Below are 20,358 nucleotides of genomic sequence, written 5' to 3'. Positions count from 1 at the left end.
ATATTCATCAGCGCTGCTTCAGCCTGCTAGAGGTCTGTGGCTGCAGTTTGGGTGTGCGTGAGTTCAGCTGATAGAATTAAAGCAACAGGAAAATCTTCTTTTGGTACATTGGTGATAAAAGGAAGACTGGGGAAAATGTGGGCCCTGTGTGGGAGGAAGTGGGAGAGCTGGTTACCTGGGGCATGCAGGAGGCTGAGATACTCAATGGCTTTTTTGCTTTGGTCTTCACCAGTGAGTGCTCCAACTACAGCACCCAAGCCACAGACAAAGGCAGGGACTGGGAGAAAAAAAACCCACCCATAGTAGGAGAAGATGAGGTCTGAGACCATCTAAAAAGCCTGAAGGTGCACAGGTGCATGGGACCTGATGAAATCCATCCACAGGGCCTGAGGGCACTGGTGGATGAAGGGTCTCAACCAGCATCCATCATACTTGAGAAGTCATGGCAGTCTGGACAAGTTCCCAGTGACTGCAAAAGGGAAAGCATAGCCCCCCTTTTCAAAAAGGGAAAAAAGGAAGGCTTAGGGAACTAAAGGCCAGTCAGTCTCCCCTCTTTGCCTGTCAGGATCATTTTTGGGCATCGCTTCAGGCATCATTTTCAGGGCACATCTCACTGGAGCCAGGCTGAGTCCGTTCAGGAATGGCCTTTCAGGTATAAAGTGCACAGCAGGAGGAAGGACACTCCCAGCCACTGGCACAGGCTCTCTTGCTTCTGCCACAGCAGAGCTTGGTGTTGTCCTGTCCTCTGCATCTCCCCAGGCAAAGGAGAGCAGCAGCCCTGAGGAAGCAGCTCTGCTCCTGTGCCAGGCTCGTCACCGTGTCCCCAGGGCCCCAGGCACACAGCAGCCCTCTCTTAGTCATGACTTGTCTCTAGCACGATTAAGAGAAGCTTGGGGACTTTGAGGTTTTCCAAACCCCTTCAATTAACTTCTGGCTCACAGGATTCACAGAATTTGCCTGAATTTATGACCCATTTTTCCTTTACATGCCTCATATTTTTTTTTCCAAGGATGACTCAATTCCTTAATGTTTTTCTAGCTAAAGGGCATCCTGTATTTTGATACAGGGATGGGAGAGGCTCCGAGAGCTCTGCTGGCACCAGGAGCAGACCCTTGTCTCTCAGAGTGCTGCATCTTCTCCAAAGGTCTCCCAGGCAGAGCAGGCACCCGGAAGATTGTTCAGTTGAACTTTAGAACTCTCATGCCTGTAGGAAGAGGTGGAAAGGCTGTGTCTGCTGCTGGTTTGCAGTGCCAGTGTTTATGTGGGCACACCATGAAAAGGTGCTCTGCCTGCCAGCCACTGTTTAAAGGTTAAGGTCAGAGTCATTTCCAAAACTGCGATTACCTCATGTGCTTGGCAAATTCTAAGGTTTTTACAGCAACTTTCCAGTCATGTAAATACAAAATCATCTTTTTTTATCCAGTGTGCTTTTGAAATAATTTTTTTAAAGCTGCCAAATGTGTTTTATGTGACTTTGAAAGGGAAGGCTGCCTCTGGCTCAGACCACACATGCCAAGGTACCAATTTGTGTAGGCTGCTCCAATGTTTGTGCAGCGTTTTCAGCACCCCAGATGAAAGTCTCTGCAGAAGGGCAAAGTACCCTGAGCTGAATTATTGTTGCTTTTGTCTGTCTCTGAAAATGGGCTGAGGGCTGGGCTGACAGTTTCAGTCTAATGATGGCACCACATAGCTGAACCTGGTGTGTGGGCTGGAAGCAAAGACCAGGCCAACATTCTGAGAGCTGGGAAAACACAGGGAAGTTACTGAGGTTTTGGGGATGGCAGCTACCTTGGCACCCTGCATGGACATGGCAGGCAGCAGAGGCTCCAGGACACGCCGTGCTGGGAGCTCCATCCCCTCAGACCTCCATGTACTCAGGAGAGGTGCCCAGGGGAGCTGTGGGGTGCAGGAGCATCCTTCCTGCAGATGTGGGCTGCTGGAAAGTCGTGCTGGGCTGTTCTGGCCTTAGTGGCAATAATCCCAAGCAGTCTGGGCAGTGTCTGCATGATCATGCCCTGTGGGATGGTTCTCCAGCCCTGTGGGAGGTGTGCAGCAGGAGCATGGTGAGATGGTGATGGTGAGGACGGTGAGCTGCCTCTGCTGCCTTGGCCTGAGGTGCTCTGCCAGTGACTCCCCAAACCATACTGTGAGGAGGGCCGTGCCTGGAGACAGCACAAAGGGGCTGAGTTAGAACCTGCACGCTCCTTGTAGCTGTGTCCTGGCCTCGTTCAGCCTTTCCCAGTGCTCCTTGAGCAATCCTGGTGGGTGTCTGCGTGCCAGGAGAGCTGCAGGTGGGAGCAGGCGGTGCTCAGGGGCCGCACTGCATTTCCACCATGGGGGGCCCTGACCTGCTCCTCTCACCCAGCAGCCCCGAGCCCTGCCGGGTGCCCAGCAGGAGGGTTCTGAGCCCCCTGTGCTGGCACTGAGCAGGTCCTGTGTGTGTGCACGGCAGGTTGAAGCCGCAGAAGAGGCCGGGCAGCGGCGCGGCGCAGCCCTGCGAGAACATCGTGGTCGCCTACTACTTCTGCGGGGAGCCCATCCCCTACCGCACGCTGGTCAAGGGCCGCGTGGTGACGCTGGGACAGTTCAAGGAGCTGCTGACCAAGAAAGGGAACTACAGGTAAGGGCTGCTCCCCGCCTGTGGGACGCTGCCAGCAGCTCCTGGGGACCCCTGGTCACCGGGTGCCACTGCCAAGGCACAGCAGTGTTGGCCCCACAAAGGGGAGGGTGGGTCAGGAGGGCTTCCTCAGGGCGTGCTGTGGTGGGGATGGGGCAGCACGGCCAGGGCGCCTTGGCTGCTGAAGAGACAGGCTGGCAAGGGTGAGGGAAGCTGGGTTTTGTAGCAGAAATGTCCTGCATGGTGGTTTGCACCTCCAGCAGGAGCTGCTGAGCTGCCCTGCGGGTTCCTGGGCAGGTGCAGTCAGTGCTCAGTGGTGCTGTGGGGACCCTCTAAATTCAGAGCTGGCTTTGCTCCTCTCACAGTTCTGTTTGGTGAGAACAGGGAGGTTAGGTCCTGCCAGAGTCCCAAAGCAGTCAGACATGGGGCGTGGAGCTCTCCAAGTTCCCATTTCCAAGTAGAAGCTGCCATGGGAAAGCCTGCCTAGAAATGCTCCAACACAGGTGCCTCAGCCACTGCTTCTGGGAGAGCTGTGAATGGGCTTGGGTTCAGGGCTGGAGCTCCTGACCGTGCTCTCATGGATCCTGACACCACTGAGAGCAGGGGCAGGAGTGTGGCCTCATTTCCTCCATGTCTGGGGGAGTAGCTTCCAGTGCTCCACGAGCTCAGAGACATGGAAGGGCTGTCCCGAGGTTTGGGGATCAGGCTGCCTGTGACCATTCACCTGCTTTTTCTTCCCTCTCCCCCCTGCACGTTTCTGGTTTTTGCAGGTATTACTTTAAGAAAGTGAGCGATGAGTTTGACTGTGGTGTGGTCTTCGAGGAGGTGCGGGAGGATGACACCATCCTGCCCATCTTCGAAGAGAAGATCATCGGGAAGGTGGAGAAGATTGATTAGGCTCCAGGGCAGTGAGGACAGGACTGTGAAGGACTCTGGGACCGGAGGAGAAGGCCTGGGGCAGACGCTGGCGGTGCCACCACCACGGGCACCGGGCAAGCCCAGGGCAGAGGCAGCTCTGCTTTCCAGCACGGATCTGGGCAAGCTCCAGGATGCCGGTGGATGCCCTTTCAGCCCACAAACCTGCCAGTGGGAGCCTGGGCTCCCTCTCCATACCGAATATAAGTGTAATGTAGCATTGTACAGTGCATTAGAAAGTGTAATATGACCTTGTTTACTAAAGCTGCATATTTTTGATATATTGTAATAAAAGGAAAATATTTCCAATGTCACAGTGCTCTTATGTAAATGTAAAACATACAGGTACTGCAGAACTCACCCAAAGTGTACAGCCATCCATCAGACTGCGGCTGCTCCGCGCTGTCCCGGCACCCTGCCCCGTTTCCCGGCACGGATGGCCCTGGAGCGCCGTGGGGAGAGCTGCCCTCACCCCACCAGCGTGAAGGGGCGACCCCCCTCCAAAGAGGCTGTGAAGATCATGGAGCCATTTGGAAGGCGTCATCCGTGGCCTCTGTGGCAGGCTCAGCTGCTGGACGTGGTAGGATGGGTGTTTTTTTCTCCTGAGCTTCCTTGAACCGAGTAAATCCCCGAGGGACAGAGGGGTCAGTGCCTGTCGGGACTGGGGGCTTCCCACAGAGCGAGGACCAGCTCAGAGCCGGGGTGGCAGGCTGGGTGCTGGCATCCCACAGCCTGCACACCCCTGGGTGTCCCTGGGGAGAAGGGATTGCTTCCCAGGAGGGTGCTGCCGTTCTGCAGAGGGCTGGCTCCTGTGTGCCTGGTGCAGACATGCCCAGACCCCTGGGCCAAGCTCCAGCTTTGGGCAGGGCTCTCTTTAGGAGAGCCATAATGGGGTGGGAGCTGAAACATTAAATCCAAAGACAAAATACGTCTTTTTATGAGTCCTGCATCTTTTGTCAGCCTCTGTGTCTCAGGGCACTGCACCAGGGGGGGTTTTGATGCCAGTTTGTGGCTCATGCAGGGCCAGCAGGCAGCCCTGGGAAGCCTCCTGGGCTTACTCAGTGTGCCAAGGAAGCCGGGGCTGTGCCGGTGCTCCCCCATCCTGCCCTCACCCAGCCCAGGCCCTGCTGCTGCAGCACGGTCACGGCTCTGTGCCAGCACCTTTAGAGAGCCCTTGCCCACCCACAGAAACAGGGGTGGCCCCAAAGCCCAGGGGATCCATGGCCCTGCTCAGAGCCATCCCCAGCCCCAGCAGTGTGGCGCTGCCAGGAGCCCGTGGCACCACGCCGGGATCGACTCCTCCTGTTGTACATGTCACCGAGTGCCTTTAAACGGTTCTGGACTTGCCTAATACACTGTGTGAAGTCCAGCAAAATCTGCAAATGTTTTCAGCCCGGGAACAGTGTTACGAGGGGTTTTACTCCTCGTTTTTTGAAGCTCTGATGGTGGTGTGTCTGGTGAGGTTGTTGGCGTGCCCGGGATTTCCGTCTCCCCCTTTTTTTTCGGGGGGTCCCTGTAAATATGTACAGTGGCCATGCAGCCCCGGCATTTCCTTCTGCATTCTCATGTGCTGACTTGTACAATGATCTTTTCAAAGGTACTTGGATAAAATGAAATAAAACCCCACATCCCACTGCCTGCTGCTTTTTTTCCTTCCCCATGGAGCAGACCCGTGCCCTCAGCAGCCTCTGGGATGGACAGAGGATGGGACAGGTCTGGTGAAGGGTCTGGGCACAGGGTGGGGCTGGGGCTGCTGTGGGCTCCCTGGAGGGGTGGCCGAGCACGTCCTGGCCCCAGGGGACCAACATGTTGCCCCTGCAGGAATGGCTCAGCAGAGGGGACACTGCTGGAGTTGCCAGAGGCTATAGGCCAGGCTTACATGCCTGTAGAACTCCATGTTGCCTGCCTTGCCTGTGGCAGCAGCTCCTGGGGATTCCCTGGGTCTGATAACGTCACGAAAGAGAGACCCCAGCTGATCCCTCATCACCTGAATCCCACCAGAGCAGCACGGGGGCCAGCATGGAGAGCTCCTTGGCCACCTGGTGCCATTGCAGGTTGCCAGGATCAGTGCTGTGGCACAGCTGCCCCAGGGGGACAGAGGCCCTGCTGTGTCCCCTAGAAAGGTGAGTGCTCCCAGCACATGGAGACGCAGACACAGACCAGAGCCCACGTTGTTTCCAGGTGGTTTATAGCACATGCCTGAGTGGGACAGGGCTCACAGCTCATCCCGGGATTCCTCTGTCCGCGGCGCACTCGGATCCTCCTTGCCCGTGCTGTTCCCAGGGGTCTTGGTCACCTGGAGAAGGCAGCAGTGCGGCATGGATGGACACACACTCCCTGCCTGGCCCTGGCCCTGTCCCTGTCCCCATCCTGCAGGATCCATCCCCTCACCCACCAGGGGCTGGGGACAGCCCTGGCCAGGGGCCTGTCCCCTGATCTCACTCACCGGAGGCTCCTCAGGCAGTTTCCCCCCATTTTCCAGGAACTTGGAGAAGGTCTCCACATCTCGGGTGCTCTTAAACTCGACCATCTGCACCACGGGAGTGGAGGGTGCTGAGGGTGCCACCGTGCCCCGGCTGCTGTGTGGTGACCCCGCAAGTGCCCACGCCTACCTTCCTGCCCGGCCCCGCGGGGAAGTAGTGCAGGGTGGGGTAGCCGTGGATGGTGATGTTCTCCAGCTCGTTGGCCGTGGAGTCCATCTCGGCAATGACAATGTCCTCGCGGTCCTTGTAGCGCTCGGCCAGCTCCTCCCAGGCGGCCGCCATGGCCTGGCAGTGGGGGCACCACGGCGCGTCTGCGGGGTGGGCACGCTGACAAGGGCTCTGTGACAGGGCTGGGGCTGTCGTGGGGGAGCTGAGACCCACGGCAGAGCTCATGGGTGGCCCTGGCACTTACAGAACTTGACAAAGACGTTCTTGGTCTCATCGAACGCCACCTGCTCGAAGGTCTTCCCCACCAGGACTTTAACAGGCCGCGTGTCCCAGTCCTCAGGGGGCTCCGCACTCAGCAGGTGAGGCTGTGGGAACAGTCAGGACAGCCACAGCCTGGGCTGAGCAGTGCCAGAGGCCCGTGTGGCACAATGCAGGCTGGGGTGAGGGTATGTTCTTGTGCTGCCTTTTGGACCCCATCTTCCCCTTTGCTGCCATCCCAGCTCTGTGTCTCCATGGCAGCAGTCCCCAGCCCCCTTTGCCCATAACAAATCCCCAAATCCTCAAGCCTAGCAGCAGGAATAACAGCAAACAGACCCCTGGTGTTCCTCACCCTCAGGCTTCTGAGCCAGCAGCCCATCTCTCACCACAGGGCAGAATCCAGCGGTGCTGGCTGGCACCGTGGTGCCCCCTCACCTTGACCTTGCCATCCAGCACGGCCCGGATGAAGGTGCGAATGGCCGAATCCGAGAAGTTGTCCTGCTCCATCTGGTACTTGCGATTGTTCTCCATCCGCACCAGGCGCAGGGTGGGGGCATCGGCAGCCGTCATGCCAAAGAAGGACAGGACATCAGCGCCATGCCCGGTCACATCCACCACCACAAAGAGCACCTGGGCAGGGAACAGGGGACACTGAGGATGGGGAGTCCCAAAGCCACCCTCTGTGTCCCTGCCGGGGCCACCTCACCTCACCCCGGAAGCCACCGGCAGCGGCCCTGAAGCCGTCCTGCAGAGACAGCTGCTCCGGTGAGGACTTGTTGAGGAAGAGCAGCATGTGATGGGGGATCTTGGCACTGAAGATCTGGTTGGACGTCTGGGGAGGAGGAGGAGGAGGAGGATGAGAACAGGGCAGCCGTGGCCCTTACGGGACTGACAGGGCTGGGGACGGGCTGTACCTCGTTGGTGAACTCCATCACCAGCTGCAGGCTGTGGGCGCGGAGCAGCCGGGTGAGCTTGGCCGTGTCCAGCCCCCGTGCCGGGTCCACAGGGAAGTTTGTCTGTCTCTCATCAAACTGCCAGGGCAGTGGCCTGTGAGGCTTGAGGGGAGGACAGGATGGCCCCACCGCTGCCCTGCCACCCCCTCACCTTTTTGAACAGGCAGACGGTGTCAGCTGACAGCCCGTACTCCTGGAAGAGCTCAGCTGCCTCCACCACACCGAATGTCATGTCCACCATCTCGGCAGCCACCTCAAGGAATGCCTGGGCTGCCTCAGCCCTCAGGTCCTGCACAGCCACCCGTCAGTGCCACGGCCACAGCCGCGGCCCTGGCCCAGCCCCAACCCGCCCCAGCCTACCCTGAAGAAGCCAATGACCACCAGGTCCTGGGAGTTGATGAAGGCAGCGATGGTGTCGGTGTCCTGCAGCAGCGTGGCGCTGGGACCGGCCTTGCGCCGCACCCAGCGCACGATGCCCTGGCTGTCCATGCGGCCTGGCACACACAGCAGGGCCCTGATGTCACCTGACACCCCTCTCCAGGCTGCCACCCCTCCCTGTGCCACCAACCTCAGCCAGCCACCACCAGCACCATGGCACTGCCCACCATCACCACCACATACACCACATGGTCACCTGTCCGCTATCACCACCAGGACAATGCCACCCCTCTCACCATCACCACCCTGTGACCCCCACAGGAGCAGTGCCACCCTCGACCATCAGCCCCTGCCACCCACCCCAGCCCCATGGCAGTGTCCTCTTGGACGGGTCCCCTCCTAGGGACACTGTGTGGCGCCGCAGCCCTACCGGTGTATGCCAAGGGGTGGGTGCGGTTGCCATCACGGAAGAGCTTGAGCGTGGGGTAGGAGGTGATGCCAAACTCAGTGGCCAGGGCTGTCTGTGCCGTGGCATCCACCTTGCCCAGCCGGGCTGGGCTGGACTCATTCCTCAGCTCGGTGGCTGCCTGAGCAAAGGCGGGAGCCAGCCGCTGGCAGTGCCCACACCACGGTGCGTCTGTGGGTAGGGGACAGCATTGGTAATGGGGACAGGTGTGGGGACAGCCCAAGGGCTCTGTGAGCCCACAGCTTGTGCCCCTGTCCCCCACCCACACCATGCGTCCCTGTCCTGTGTCTCACGCCCTCACTCCATGCTCTGCCTGTGGCCCTGCTCCGTATGTCTGTCCCCATCCCATGCCCTGTCACATGGCCTGTCCCTCTGTCCACAGCCTTGTCCCTGCCCTCCCTCCTGTACCTGTGTCCGTGTACATGAGTTCTTCCCACACTCAGCCACGGCCGCTCCCCCCTGCCAATATTCCCCACCCCAGCTCTGCCCCTGCCCGCAGTGGGGGCACTCACAGAACTCCACCAGCAGCAGCTGGTGTTCGCTCAGGGCACGGGCAAAGTTGTGCTCATGGAGCACCAGGACATTGTCCTCCTCCTTGATCTCATCTGAGAGCACTTCATCCTCTTTCTTCTCCTTTTCCTCCTCTTCTGTCACCTCTTCATCCTTGTCCTCGCCCCCCACAGCAGGGCCCAGCCAGGCCAGCGACAGCACCAGCAGCCAGACCAGCCGGGACCCGCAGCCGCGCATGGTGCCGCGCTGAGGATGCTGTCCGGGGAGGGGGACGAAGATAAGGCCCCGGGGGCGGGATGTGCCGGTGCCCTGGGGCTCGTGGCCCTCCGCTACTGGCTGCCCAGCGCCGCCGATAAGGCAGCGGGACCAGGTGCCTGTTTTCCAGACGCTCGCAGGGAAACCTGGCCCCGCCAGCGGGATGGGGACAGGACCGCGGGGAACAGGGAGCGGGGGGACAGACACAGGCAGTGGCGGCACAGACACACCAGTAAGAGACCAGTCTGTAGGGTTTAATGGCGATGGAAGAGCACAGCCTGCGACCGGGCGGGCACCGGACACGGCACCACCACGGCGGGGCCACAGCCCAGGCCCCAGCGACGGGGACGCCGTGAGGACCGGGCGGGCATCGATATTTAAAAAAAAAAAAAAAAAAAAAAAAAAAAAAGCAATTAAAAATAACTTTGGTTGCGAAGACCACGACCACGGGCTCTCTCACTCGCTAAGGGACCCCCCTTAACCCTTCACGCGACTGGGGCAAGCGCGGCGGTGCCGGCCGGGGGTCCCCGGGGTGGCGGCACCTCGCCCCCGAGCTGGCGGGGGGAGCCGGGGTGCGGGGCCGGGGTCAGTCCTCCCAAGCCTTCTTTATGCAGAGGCCCCACTCCCAGGAGAGGTGCTCCGTCTTGTCGTCGTCGGTGACGAGCGAGCGGACGCGGTAGGAGCCCCGTGCCAACCATCCCCGCGGCGCCTCCTCCGCCGGCGTCACCACCTCGTACTCCTCGGCCCGCGGCGCGTAGCTGCCCACCATGAAAACGTCGCGATCCACTGGGCGGGGAGGGGACAGCAGGGACGGGTGAGTGGGGCCAGGGCAGTGCGGGGGCCCCGCAGCCCCGGCCCCCCAGCCCCCGGCCCCACTCACCGGGCCGGCCCCGGCGGTAGGTGAGGTGCAGGCACCGCAGCCCGCAGACGATCTCCCTGTTCACCTGCGGGCAGAAGGCAGGGGGGGTTGGGGACTGCCCCACGGCACGGGGGGCCCTGGCATCCTGGAATGCGGCTCTTCCAGGATCCAGCCTCTTGTCAGAATTCAGCATCGTCAAAGAGACTCCAGGGTGGCAGGTAACGCCAAGAGGGGCAGGGACTCAGAGATGGCAGGGATCCCCCTCAGGAGGGGCAGGGACCTCTAGGAAACCCTGGGATAGGCAGCATTGCTGGGATGTCTGGGAGAAGCAAGGATTCTGTAGCAGGAACCATGGGGTGGCAGGAACTATGTGGTGCCAGTCACATTGGGGACAACAAGGACTCCCAGGGCAGCAGAGGCTGGGGAACTCAGGGTGGGCAGAGACCCCCAGAGGTGCATGGACCCCAGGGGTAAAGGGTGGAAGCAGATGTCCCAAGGCAGGGAGCCTGGGGCAGGCAGGGACCCATGGGTGGTAAGAGGGACACTGTGGGGCAGGGTCCCAGGGTAACAAGGACCCCCTGGGGCAGGGACCTCATGGTGTGAAGGCAGCAGGGCTGTGCCCAACCAGTGGGCACAGGGCACCACGCACTCGCCTCACCTTGAAGGACACCTTCACCCTGTAGTCCACCCCTTCCTTCAGCACAAAGGCCCGGCCTCTCAGCTCCTCCAGGTCTCCTGCACAGGCAGATGATCCCTCAGCCCGGTATCCCTTCCTCCTCCTCTTCCTCCTCCTCTTCCTCCTCCCCCAGGTGTCCCCATGGCTCACCTGTCAGGTCCATGGTGATGGGCCCTGGCGCCTGCTCACACATCAGTGTCAGCCTTGTCACCTGCACGTTGGGCACGCTGGCATCTAGGGACAAGCACAGGGCCCAGACCTTACCCCCCATGCCCAGCCCACCATCACCTCCAGCCCGTGGCCAAGGGGCTGCCCACGGCCTCGTCATGGTGGGAAGGGCCACAGTGTCAGTGGTGGGGGCGTTAAAGCAAGGGAATGCCAGGCAGGGCACAGGAGAGCAGGGGCATCTCAGGTCACCCCAACACTGGCATCAGTGCCTTTTGGGGTGAGATCCCATTTAAAGGATCCAGACACGGGTATTTCCCAGGGTGTACCATTCCCCGGCTCAGGAGCAGAACAAGGGGAAGCAGAGGAGCTTCTGCAGCATGTGCAGCCAAGGCATCCCTCGAGATGGGCACTGGTCTCATTCACCCCACCAGCTCAACCTTCACCCCCTCAGCTTTCACACATACCAGGGTGCACCCCTCCTGCACCCCGCTGCTTTGCAAGCCCCCTCCCTGCAGTGTGCACCCTCCCCAGTGCATTCATGGATGGACACCGGGGTGCTGGGCCCGTGGAGCACCCCAGGGACCCCCAGTGCAGATCAGCACCAGCCTGGGGGGCTGCTGTGGGGGCCATGAGGAGCAGGGAGCACCGCCTGGCCGCTGGCAGCGGTGCAACCCCGGTGCCGCTCCCCCCGCCCCGCCGTTCGCTCCTCTCCGTCATCCCCATGAATTTCCCGGTTCCCTGTAGCCGTTCCTATGGAAACTGCGGCGGTGATCCCGTAACCACGGCAACTGGGGTCCCCGGGCACCGGCACTCTGTCGGCAGGGAATGCCGGGGTCCCTGCGCAGGTGGGGGGCACAGGCAACACCCCCGGGCGATTCCAGCCGGGATGTGCCCTCCCTGCCGGGGATGCCCCAGGGGACGCTCCCTGCGCCAGCCCGAGCTCCCCGAGCCCGCCGAGGCCGCATCCCCCGGCCGGGCTGCCGCGGTGCCCGAACCCGACTGCAGCCCCAGCCTTACCCACGGCGGCGGGGATGGCACCCAGCAGCGCCTGCTTGTACTTCCGCAGGCTCTCATCCCCTGGGTCCAGCTCCTGGATCTCCTGCAGGCTCTTCTTCTCCGGTGTCTTGTACGCCAGGGCCACGTCGGCATCCTCCTCCTCCTCCTCCAGCGATAGCGTCACCCCCTCCTTGTCAGCCATGATGTCTGCGGGGGACAGGCAGTGGCAGCCCCGGGGACACCCCGGGGGACACCCCCGACACGAAGGCAGTGGTGGGCAGGGGTGGCTGGGCTGTGACATGGGAAATCCCCACGGGCAGGCCAAGCTGCTCCCCTGCCCGGAGCCGGGGAGAGGCTGCCAGTCTCGGTGTCCCCGGGGCCTGGTGGCACAGCTGAGACCAGAGGTGACGCCGCCGGCTGCATTTCCGCACGGTCATGGAGCAAGGCTGGTGCCTGCGCGGTGTGCTCGGTCTGGGGGGTGCCTGCAGACCTCTCCAGCCCCCAGGGCCCCTTCGTGCCACCCAGAGAAGTCCTTGTCACCCTGCAGCCCTGTCCAATGCCACTGGGCAACCTCCAGCCCCACTCCCACCCCAAACCACAGCAGCTGCAGGGCAAAAAGGCATCACTGGGATGGTGGCTCCAGTAGCTCTGGTGCTGCCACACTGCTGAGGGGCACAAGTGTGGGTGATGTCCCCACAGAACCTGAGTGTCCCTGCCCACTGCATCACCCCCCCACTCTTGTGACTGCAAGCACTGAGCTCCCCAAAGCCCCTGGAACTCCATCCCTGGGGACACGCTGGGAACACAGCATAGGGCAGAGGACAGTGCCTGTGCTCAGCCCCACGGCCCCAGAGCCAAAAGTGTGGGGCCACAGTGCCAAGATGTGGGTCCCCAGAGCAGCAGTGGTGGTGGGGACACAGCAGTGGCCCTGCTGCCCCTCTGGGCCCCCCACCAAGGCCCTGCCCCTCGGCTGTCATGGCAGCATGGGGACACTCCCAGTCCAAGGATGCACCCACCCGGGGACTCGCTGGCTGCCCCTGGGTGGCAGGGCAGGGTGGCATCCGCCGGGCGCCACAGGCTGCGAGGGGGACAGCGGGGGTCTCCCCCAGGGGACGCTTCAGTCCCCCCGGGCCCGGGGTGATGCTCACTGATGGATACACCGGGTGCCCAGGGGATGCTCACCTGTTGGGGACTCGGAGTGATGCTCGCCCTCCCTCCCCGGGGCAATGCCCCCCGCCGCCCCCCGCCGCTGCCCCCCGGCCGCCGCCGCTCACCTCGGTAGCACAGCGCCAGCCAGAGCAGCTCCAGCAGCTGCCCGCCGGCCTCGCACACGTCCAGGCCGAGCATGGCCGGGCCGTGCCGGGCCCGCCGCCCCCGGGGCCAGGCGGGGCGGCCGCTGGCGGGGCCCGGGGCGCGGCTCTGCCGGTGCCGGCGGCTTCTCCCGCCCGCTGCCGCCGCGCTCGGCGGTGCCGGCTGCTCCCGCGCGCTCCCCGCTGCGCTCCCCGGCGCTGCCCGGCGCGGCCCGGCGGGGCGGCGGCGGCTCCCGCAGACGCGGCGGCTCCGCTGCCCGCCCCCGCCCGCCCCCGCCCCTCGGCGGCTCCAGCCCCGCCGCTCGTGGGCGGCGAGACTGCAGTGAGCTCATCGCCGGGCGCGCCCGCCCCGCGCTGCCCGCACCCCGCCAGCCTCCTCTGTACCCTCAGAGCAATGCCCGCACCCCAGGAGCATCCCTGTACCCTCCGAGCACTGCCCGCACCCCAGGAGCATCCCTGTACCCCCAGAGCAGTGCCCGCACCCCAGGAGCATCCTCCCCGTACCCTCAGCACTGCCCGCACCCCAGGAGCATCTTCCCTGTACCCTCAGCACTGCCCGCACCCCAGGAGCATCCCTGTACCCTCAGCACTGCCCGCACCCCAGGAGCATCCCTGTACCCTCAGCACTGCCCGCATTCCAGGAGCATCCCTGTACCCTCAGCACTGCCCGCACCCCAGGAGCATCCCTGTACCCTCAGCCGTGCCCGCACCCCGCCGGCTCCTGCCTGCACCCCGAGCGCGGTGCCCACGCCATGGCCGCCCTGCCCGCGTTCTGGCAAGCCCCTTGTTCACAGTGCCCGCACGGTGCCCGCGCTGCCCCAGCCCCGCACGCCGCGGGCACATTGTCCACCGTGTCCGCACGCCGCCAGCGTCCTCCCTGCAGCCCGAGCGCGCTGCCCGCGCCGCGCCCGCACCGCCAGCGCGCAGCCACCGCCGGGTGCCTGCCCCGGCCCCGGGGGAGGGACCGGGAGGGGGGCCGGGGGTGCCGGGGGTGCCACGGGCAGGGCGCAGATTGACCCCGGGGTTCGGGGCCGGGTTTGGGGCAGCCGGTGGAGACGGCGGCAGCCGCGGGGGGGCGGCGGGGCGGGACCGGGCGGGGCCGGGGCGGGTTCGGGCGGAGAGGAGCGGCGCGGGGCGCGCACCCGCGATGACCATCGGCGGCCCCCGCGGCCGCCACCCCCGCCTCCAGATGCCCTGTCTGCGCAAGGTGAGCACCGCCGGCACCGGCAGCGGCCTCGCGGGGAGGGGGCACGGCTCCGGGGCCGGACACTAGCACGGCGGAAACCGGGCACCACCGACGTGGGGAGCGGGCACCTCGGGCACCCGGTGTTGGGACCGTGGGGAACAGGCACCGGCATCGTGGGGAGGGGGGGGTACCGAGGGCACCGGCACCGTGTGGACTGGGGACGGGGCGCAGGGACCGTGGGGACAGGCACTGGCACTGCACTGGGTTACGCGGGCACCGGGGACCGCCGGCGGCGCGGGCGTGGGATCGCCGGGGACCGGGAACCAGCACCCCCCAGCGTGCGAGGGACAGCGGGCACCACCCCGGGGCACCGGGAACCGCCCCACGGGGGAATACCCAGTGGCAGGGCCCCGGAGCTGCATGCTCTGCTCCTCCATGCCGAACTGGGGTGCTGGCACAGCCTCGGCAGGGCTCACCCCCCAAAACCGGGGTTCCCCGGGCCGGGGATGCCAGGAGGATGAGTGCAGCGCCAGCATCCCCCGCTCGCCCGGCTGCTGGGTGCCTCGGTCAGGCTGTGACATGCCGAGCTGTCCCCAGGCTGGGCTCAGGGTGCTCTGGGGCACTGCGGGGTTCCAGGCTGTCCCCAGGCTGTGCACTGGGTGCCCCTGTCGGGTTGCAGGGAGTCAGGCTGTGCCCAGGTCACAGGGTGCCCGGGGTCACAGTGAGGGGACCCAGGCTGTGCCCAGGTCACAGGGTGCCCGGGGTCACAGTGAGGGAGCCAGGCTGTGCCCAGGTCACAGCGTGCCCGGGGTCACAGTGAGGGAGCCAGGCTGTGTCCGCCGCGGGGCTGAGCACAGCGGTTCCTTGCCCGGCAGATGGAGCGGATGATCGTCAGCATGCAGGACCCCGACATGGGCATCAAGATGAGGAATCAGCGCTTGCTCATCACCGTCATCCCCCACGCCATGACAGGTGGGTCCCTGCCATGGGGAAGGCGTGTGGGAGCCCCCCGGGTGCCCCCAGCCCCGCAGCAGCGCCCACGGCCGCGCCCCGGGTGCCCAGCGCTGCAGCTGGGATCAATTATGCATCGGCTGCGCGGGGCGGGCACTCGCACGTCCTTGGCAGGGCCCCGTCACCCTGCGTGACCCCCGGCACTGCCGTGCTGTGCCCGGTGCCCCAGCAGAGAATCCCCAGCCACGTCCCGTCTGGGCGACCCCATTGCACCCCACTAACGCGGCCTCTGCCCCCAGGGAACGACATCGTGGAGTGGCTCATCCAGAAGTACGGCATCTCCGAGGAGGGTGAGTGCCCTGGCACACGGGGCTGGCACCGCGGGGGCAGCAGCGGCTGCCGAGCCTCCACGCAGCCCAGAATCCCGTTCCGCAGAGTCGCTGCACCTCGGCAACCTCATCGTGAAGCACGGCTACATCTACCCGCTCAAAGACCCGCGCAGCCTGGTGCTGCGGGCCGATGAGTCCCCCTATCGCTTCCAGGTACAGCCGGCACCGCCCCAGCGCCGGGGCTGCCCCGCCTGGCCCCGCGGCACCCCGCGGCAGCTGCCTCAGCCCCCTCCTCCCCCACAGACCCCCTATTTCTGGACCAGCACCAAGTGGCCGGCCACGGAGCTGGACTACGGTAGGTGCCGCCGTGCCCCCGGCACCAACGCGGGCTGCGACCCCTTCCCAGCCCCCGAGCGCCGCCGCTTCTCTTGCAGCCATCTACTTGGCCAAGAAGAACATCCGCAAGCAGGGGGATCTGATCGAGCACGAGAAGGTGAGCGGGGCCCTCCCCACACCTGCAGTGAGCTGGGGGAGCCTCGGCTGCCCCAGGAGCGGGTGAGCGGGGGGCGCCGGCTCTCCCTGGAGCAGGACCCGGTGCCAGGCAAGGGGACAGTGCCTCACCGTGCCTGCCTGTCGCTCCCCAGGACAACTACAACCTCCTGCACAAGAGGATCAACCACACATGGGACTTCGTGGTGATGCAGGCGCGGGAGCAGCTCCGGTGAGTGCGGGCACGGCCGGCCCCGCTGCGCCCCGGGGAGCGGCCGGGATGGAGCACCCCTGGGTGCCGGGCAGGCAGGGTGCCAGCACCTCCCCGCTGCCTCTGCACGGCCAGGGCAGCCAAGCAGCGGCGCAAGGGCGACCGCATCGTCATCGACTGCCAGGAACAGGCGTACTGGCTCGTCAACCGGCCCCCGGTGAGCGCGGGTCGGGGGGCGGCCGGAGGCTGCAGCCCTGGCACCACCCGCGGCCCCGGCCTGGGCAGCGGGGCCAGGAGGGGCAGGGGGTCCCCCCAGCCCCCAGCATGATGCTCTCGTTGCAGCCAGGAGCCCCTAACGTGATGGAGCAGGGTCCCGAGCGCAGGAACTGCCACACCACCCGTGTCCAGCTGGTGAGTGGGGGTGTCCAGGCGCCCCTGGGGCTGCCAGCGGGCACAGGGCACACCCAGTGCCTGTGCCAGGGTGTAGAGCTGCCCCAGCGGGTGCCCGTCCATCTCACCCCAGGCTGTGCCCACATTTTGGGGTGAGGGGTGAGCCCCAGCTCTGCTACCATCCGTGTGTCCCCCACCCCGAGCCTGGGGTGTTTGTCCTTGCACCCACCACCCCTCTGTGCCAGCACCCCTAATCCCTGCAGGGCAGCCGTGCTGCAGGGAGCCCCAGCACCCTGGGGTGCCAGCAGCAGCCACCAAGCCCTTCCTCGTGCTGTGACCCCACTAATGCTGCCCCAGCACCCCCAGGCTGTCCTCACTAACCACCCACTTTCTCTTCTCTGCACCGTGCGCTGTGTCCTCTGCCCACGTAAGTGTCACTGACCTAGGGCTGGTGTCACACTGGGGTGTGGAGGGGGGTTCATTGCACGGGCTGTGCTGGCTGAGCCGGGAGGGCTGGGGGAATGAGGCTGGAGGCCACAGGGATGGGCTACAGAGTCCTGGGGTGGGGGACTGTGTGCCTGCATTGTCCAGGGTGGTGGTGGCAGAACAAGGTCACAGGCCCACCGTGCCCTCACCCAGCCCCGTGCGTCTCTTGCAGACCAAGAACATGGATTACTACAAGCGAGAGGTGAGTGGGGCAAGGGGTGGGGGCAGCTCCTGGGGGGCACGAGCTGCCAGGCACCCCAACATCTCCCCTGCGCCTGGCCCCAGATCGAGTACTGCAGGAAGGCCATGGCCAGGACCAGGGTGAAGTCCTCCATCTGCCTGGAGGGGTGAGTGGCAGCAGCTGCCCCAGCCACGGGCTGGGTCCCTGTCGGGGTGACAGGGGCACCCACATGCCAGCAGCTGGTGCTGGCACCACTGTACCCCAGCCCTCAGCAGGGAGCGGAGCTGAGGCTCTGCACAGCTGGGGCACGTCCCCACCGTGTCCCCACGGTGGCTGGGGTGGGTGGCCCTGGTCGCCTCCAGCCACCACTCCTGGCAGGTACATCAAGTTCAACGAGCAGTATGTGCCCCACGACCCCATCATGTCCGGCTGCCTGCCCAGCAACCCCTGGATCACGGATGACACCACGTACTGGGCCATGAACGCCCCCACGTAAGTGCCCCAGCCCCCCTGAACCCCAACCCTCAGGACAGGGCTGTGGGGTCTGTGGGGTCATGCGGGCTCCCACGGGCTGCCAGCCCCAACACCGCTGTCACCCACAGAGTGACAACCCCCACGAAGCTGCGTGTGGAGCGCTGGGGCTTCAACTTCAGTGAGCTCATCAATGACCCCCTGGGCCGGGCACAGCTCCTCGAATTCCTCAAGAAGGAGTTCAGTGGTGAGCGGCCCCAGCCCCAAAACATCGCTACCTCTTGGCACCCCAGACCCACCAGCACTGCCAAACCCTCCATGTCCCAGTAGTGCCTGATCCACTGTCCAGTCCCCACACCACCGAACCAACCCATTGCTGTGTCCTGGCATTCCTCAGCCCACCACCACATCCCAAGTACCTCCCACCCAGTCTGCCCCAGTTTCCCTGGTTCCACTGTCCCAGCTGGCTCTGTCCCACGGGACACATGTCCAGCCATGGTGGCTTTTGGGGATTGCCCATGAGGGGTGCCCAGTGCTGTGTCCCCATTCCTGGTACGATGTCCCCCTCCCCAGCTGAGAACCTGAGCTTCTGGGAGGCGTGTGAGGAGCTGCGCTACGGGGAGCAGTCCCGCATCGCCGAGATCGTGGACTCCATCTACCAGTGAGTGCCAGCGGGATGAGGGCTTAGCAGGGAAGTGCTGGGGGTGGTCAGGCCATCAGGGTGCTCTGTCCCAGGGCGGGGCAGGGCTTACCCAGGGCCGTCTGTGGCTCCCCAGGCAGTTCCTGGCCCCCGGGGCCACCCGCTGGGTGAACATCGACAGCAAGACCATGGAGCGGACACTGGAGGGCATCAAGACGCCCCATCGCTACGTGATGGACGACGCCCAGATGCACATCTACATGCTGATGAAGAAGGTGCGTGAGGGCGGGGCTGGGCAGGGCAGGGCAGGGCTGGGAAGGATCCTGACCTCTCTGCTCGCCCAGGACTCCTACCCACGGTTCCTCAAGTCGGACCTCTACAAGAACCTCCTGGCCGAGGCCGTCATTCCCCCGGAGACCAAGAAGCGGTGAGGGCAGGGGGCACCCGGGGGTCCATCTGGGGCGGTCCCCGCCGGCTCTGACCCCGTTCTTCCCGCAGGGTCTTCCCCTTCATGCGCAAACAGCGGCACTCCAGCCCCAGCCCGGCCCTGCTGCTGCCCGCGGGCGAGGCCGAGGAGAAGAGCAGGAGCCCCTCCACCGCCCCCGTCCCCGAGGAGGAGAGCTGAGAGCCGCAGCCCCTGCCAGGACGGGAGCCCCCTGACCCAGCACACCCAGCCCCGCCGCAGGACCCTGCCGGCAGTAGCACTGAAGGACAGAAGCCATATCCCCCCGGAGCCAGGCTGACCCCGCCGCAGCCCCCGCTCACATCCCCACAGCCGCCTCCCCCTCGGGGAAGCCGCACCCAGCCGGCCTGGTGCGGGGTCACCCCCTCCTCCCACCCCACCCCGGGCACCGACAGTAAAAACCCTTGGGGGAAACATTTGTGGCTCCCGTGGTTTCTGGGGAGGGGGCCAGGGAGGCACTGGCAGGGTGGGAGGTGCAGAGTGCTGCCCTTCTCCAGGCTGGATTGTGACCTGCACTCTGGGCTGGAAGCGACGTCCTGCCCTGCCTGCAGCAGACCCCGGGAGGGGACCAGCCCCCCCAGACTCGTGTGCCCACGGCAGAGCCACCGCACACGATCTGCCTGCCCCGGGGGGCAGCCCCAGCCCGGCACGGCCGAGCTGGCACTCGGGCGTCACTGGTGTGCCCCCTACACACCGGGAGGGACAGAAAGACCTCTGGAATGGGGCTGGAGTGGCAGGGCCCTGTGGGCTGGCAGGGGCGCCAGGAGCAGGGCTGGCAGCTGAGCCACTGTCCCTGTCCGTAGGCTGTTAATCTGCGCAGAGGCTGAGGATGGCACGGCAGGATTATTCCCTTCCTGGGAGGAGAGCCCCAGCTGCAGAGGATTATCGCTGTGGTTACATAAAGGAGAGGGGGGCTGACGCCCAGCAGCGCTCAGCCCTGGAGCCCAGCCTGCTCCACACGTACCCACAGCAGCCCTGGGGCCAGCTCCAGCCCCAGATGGACACAGAGGTGCCATCCTGTATCCTGGCTGGCAGACGCCGTCGGGACGCTGGGGGTGGCATCCTTCCCTGCCACAGAGCTGGCACAGGGCAAGGGGCATTCTCAGCTCCGTGCCGGGCCAGCAGAGGGCCTGGGGCAGGGAAGCTGCTGTTGCCTCGGTCCCAGGATGGAGCTGGGGCTCTGGGCGCTGGCAGCCAGCGGGCAGTGACAGATGGTCCCGGCTCCAGGAGACAGCGCCTGCCACGCGTCTCCCTCCGGCTTGATCCAAATCCAAACCCCGGCATGAGATTTTCCTGCTGATGGACTGCAGCAGGAATCTGGGGTGTAAAACCAGGTCACAGAGTGCCAGGTGGGGGGCAGGGACGGGCTGGCCCAGCCTGGTTATCTAACTCCAGCCTCTCTCCACATGCTCCCTTCTCCTGGCCCATCACCTGTCTGCAGCAGGACAGGGCAGCAGGCGGCACCACGGCTATCACAGCATCACCAGGACTCCTGGATCCCTCCCAAGCAGGAGGGTTCTGCCTCGGGGAGGTCACTCAAAGTGCTGTC

General features: G+C 64.6%; 4 protein-coding genes across 5 annotated transcripts in view; 2 read left to right on the top strand and 2 right to left on the bottom strand.

Moving 5' to 3' along the window:
* The window catches only part of AXIN1 (axin 1), a 71,417-nt gene extending 66,259 nt beyond the window's left edge, over positions 1–5,158 (top strand). The window contains exons 9-10 of the mRNA XM_063414059.1: positions 2,453–2,620; positions 3,388–5,158. Coding sequence (XP_063270129.1) covers positions 2,453–2,620; positions 3,388–3,514 — 295 coding nt within the window. The 3' untranslated portion in view covers positions 3,515–5,158. The remainder of the gene's footprint in view (positions 1–2,452; positions 2,621–3,387) is intronic.
* A 557-nt stretch (positions 5,159–5,715) lies between these two features.
* Positions 5,716–9,097, bottom strand: PDIA2 (protein disulfide isomerase family A member 2). Its single transcript, XM_063414318.1, has 11 exons — positions 8,751–9,097; positions 8,203–8,409; positions 7,755–7,888; positions 7,546–7,683; positions 7,356–7,472; positions 7,148–7,273; positions 6,877–7,071; positions 6,428–6,548; positions 6,145–6,326; positions 5,979–6,062; positions 5,716–5,828 (listed from the first exon to the last, which is right to left on the bottom strand). The coding sequence occupies exons 1-11, from the start codon at positions 8,983–8,985 to the stop codon at positions 5,748–5,750; spliced, it is 1,620 nt and encodes a 539-aa protein (XP_063270388.1). The 5' UTR covers positions 8,986–9,097; the 3' UTR covers positions 5,716–5,747.
* A 350-nt stretch (positions 9,098–9,447) lies between these two features.
* On the bottom strand, positions 9,448–13,188 carry ARHGDIG (Rho GDP dissociation inhibitor gamma). The gene is made up of 6 exons (XM_063414317.1): positions 12,977–13,188; positions 11,724–11,909; positions 10,689–10,772; positions 10,521–10,597; positions 9,884–9,947; positions 9,448–9,789 (listed from the first exon to the last, which is right to left on the bottom strand). The coding sequence occupies exons 1-6, from the start codon at positions 13,047–13,049 to the stop codon at positions 9,590–9,592; spliced, it is 684 nt and encodes a 227-aa protein (XP_063270387.1). The 5' UTR covers positions 13,050–13,188; the 3' UTR covers positions 9,448–9,589.
* A 913-nt stretch (positions 13,189–14,101) lies between these two features.
* Positions 14,102–19,208, top strand: RGS11 (regulator of G protein signaling 11). 2 transcript variants are annotated; one of them, XM_063414316.1, is made up of 17 exons: positions 14,102–14,219; positions 15,074–15,170; positions 15,449–15,499; positions 15,585–15,691; positions 15,782–15,833; positions 15,913–15,971; positions 16,123–16,199; positions 16,314–16,395; positions 16,521–16,589; positions 17,233–17,256; positions 17,340–17,401; positions 17,614–17,727; positions 17,838–17,953; positions 18,280–18,367; positions 18,483–18,621; positions 18,691–18,773; positions 18,845–19,208. In XM_063414316.1, exons 1-17 carry the CDS (start codon positions 14,160–14,162, stop codon positions 18,969–18,971), a joined length of 1,407 nt encoding a protein of 468 aa, XP_063270386.1. In that variant the 5' UTR covers positions 14,102–14,159; the 3' UTR covers positions 18,972–19,208. The 2 variants fall into 2 exon arrangements, with proteins under 2 accessions (XP_063270386.1, XP_063270384.1); XM_063414314.1 differs by having other exon boundaries at positions 17,227–17,256.
* Positions 19,209–20,358: the final 1,150 nt, after the last annotated feature.

This window comes from Prinia subflava, chromosome 17 (genome assembly GCF_021018805.1).
Source record: "Prinia subflava isolate CZ2003 ecotype Zambia chromosome 17, Cam_Psub_1.2, whole genome shotgun sequence".
Taxonomy (NCBI): domain Eukaryota; kingdom Metazoa; phylum Chordata; class Aves; order Passeriformes; family Cisticolidae; genus Prinia; species Prinia subflava.
The sequence above is the reverse complement of the archived record's forward strand: the minus strand, read 5'-3'. Positions and strand labels throughout refer to the sequence as shown.

Bases quoted from the DNA above. Each gene is read 5' to 3' on its own strand.
- PDIA2 (XM_063414318.1), bottom strand. From the start codon at position 8,985: ATGCGCGGCTGCGGGTCCCGGCTGGTCTGGCTGCTGGTGCTGTCGCTG. The intron at 8,410-8,750 runs GTGAGTGCCCCC...CCCTACCCACAG, and splicing joins GCTGCTGCTGGTGGAGTTCT to ACGCACCGTGGTGTGGGCAC. The intron at 6,327-6,427 runs GTAAGTGCCAGG...CCCACCCCGCAG, and splicing joins GAACGTCTTTGTCAAGTTCT to ACGCGCCGTGGTGCCCCCAC.
- ARHGDIG (XM_063414317.1), bottom strand. From the start codon at position 13,049: ATGCTCGGCCTGGACGTGTGCGAGGCCGGCGGGCAGCTGCTGGAGCTG. The intron at 10,598-10,688 runs GTGAGCCATGGG...CTGCCTGTGCAG, and splicing joins CATCACCATGGACCTGACAG to GAGACCTGGAGGAGCTGAGA. The intron at 9,948-10,520 runs GTGAGGCGAGTG...TTCTGCCCGCAG, and splicing joins GGGTGAAGGTGTCCTTCAAG to GTGAACAGGGAGATCGTCTG.
- RGS11 (XM_063414314.1), top strand. From the start codon at position 14,160: ATGACCATCGGCGGCCCCCGCGGCCGCCACCCCCGCCTCCAGATGCCC. The intron at 17,728-17,837 runs GTAAGTGCCCCA...TGTCACCCACAG, and splicing joins TGGGCCATGAACGCCCCCAC to AGTGACAACCCCCACGAAGC. The intron at 18,774-18,844 runs GTGAGGGCAGGG...TTCTTCCCGCAG, and splicing joins CCCCCGGAGACCAAGAAGCG to GGTCTTCCCCTTCATGCGCA.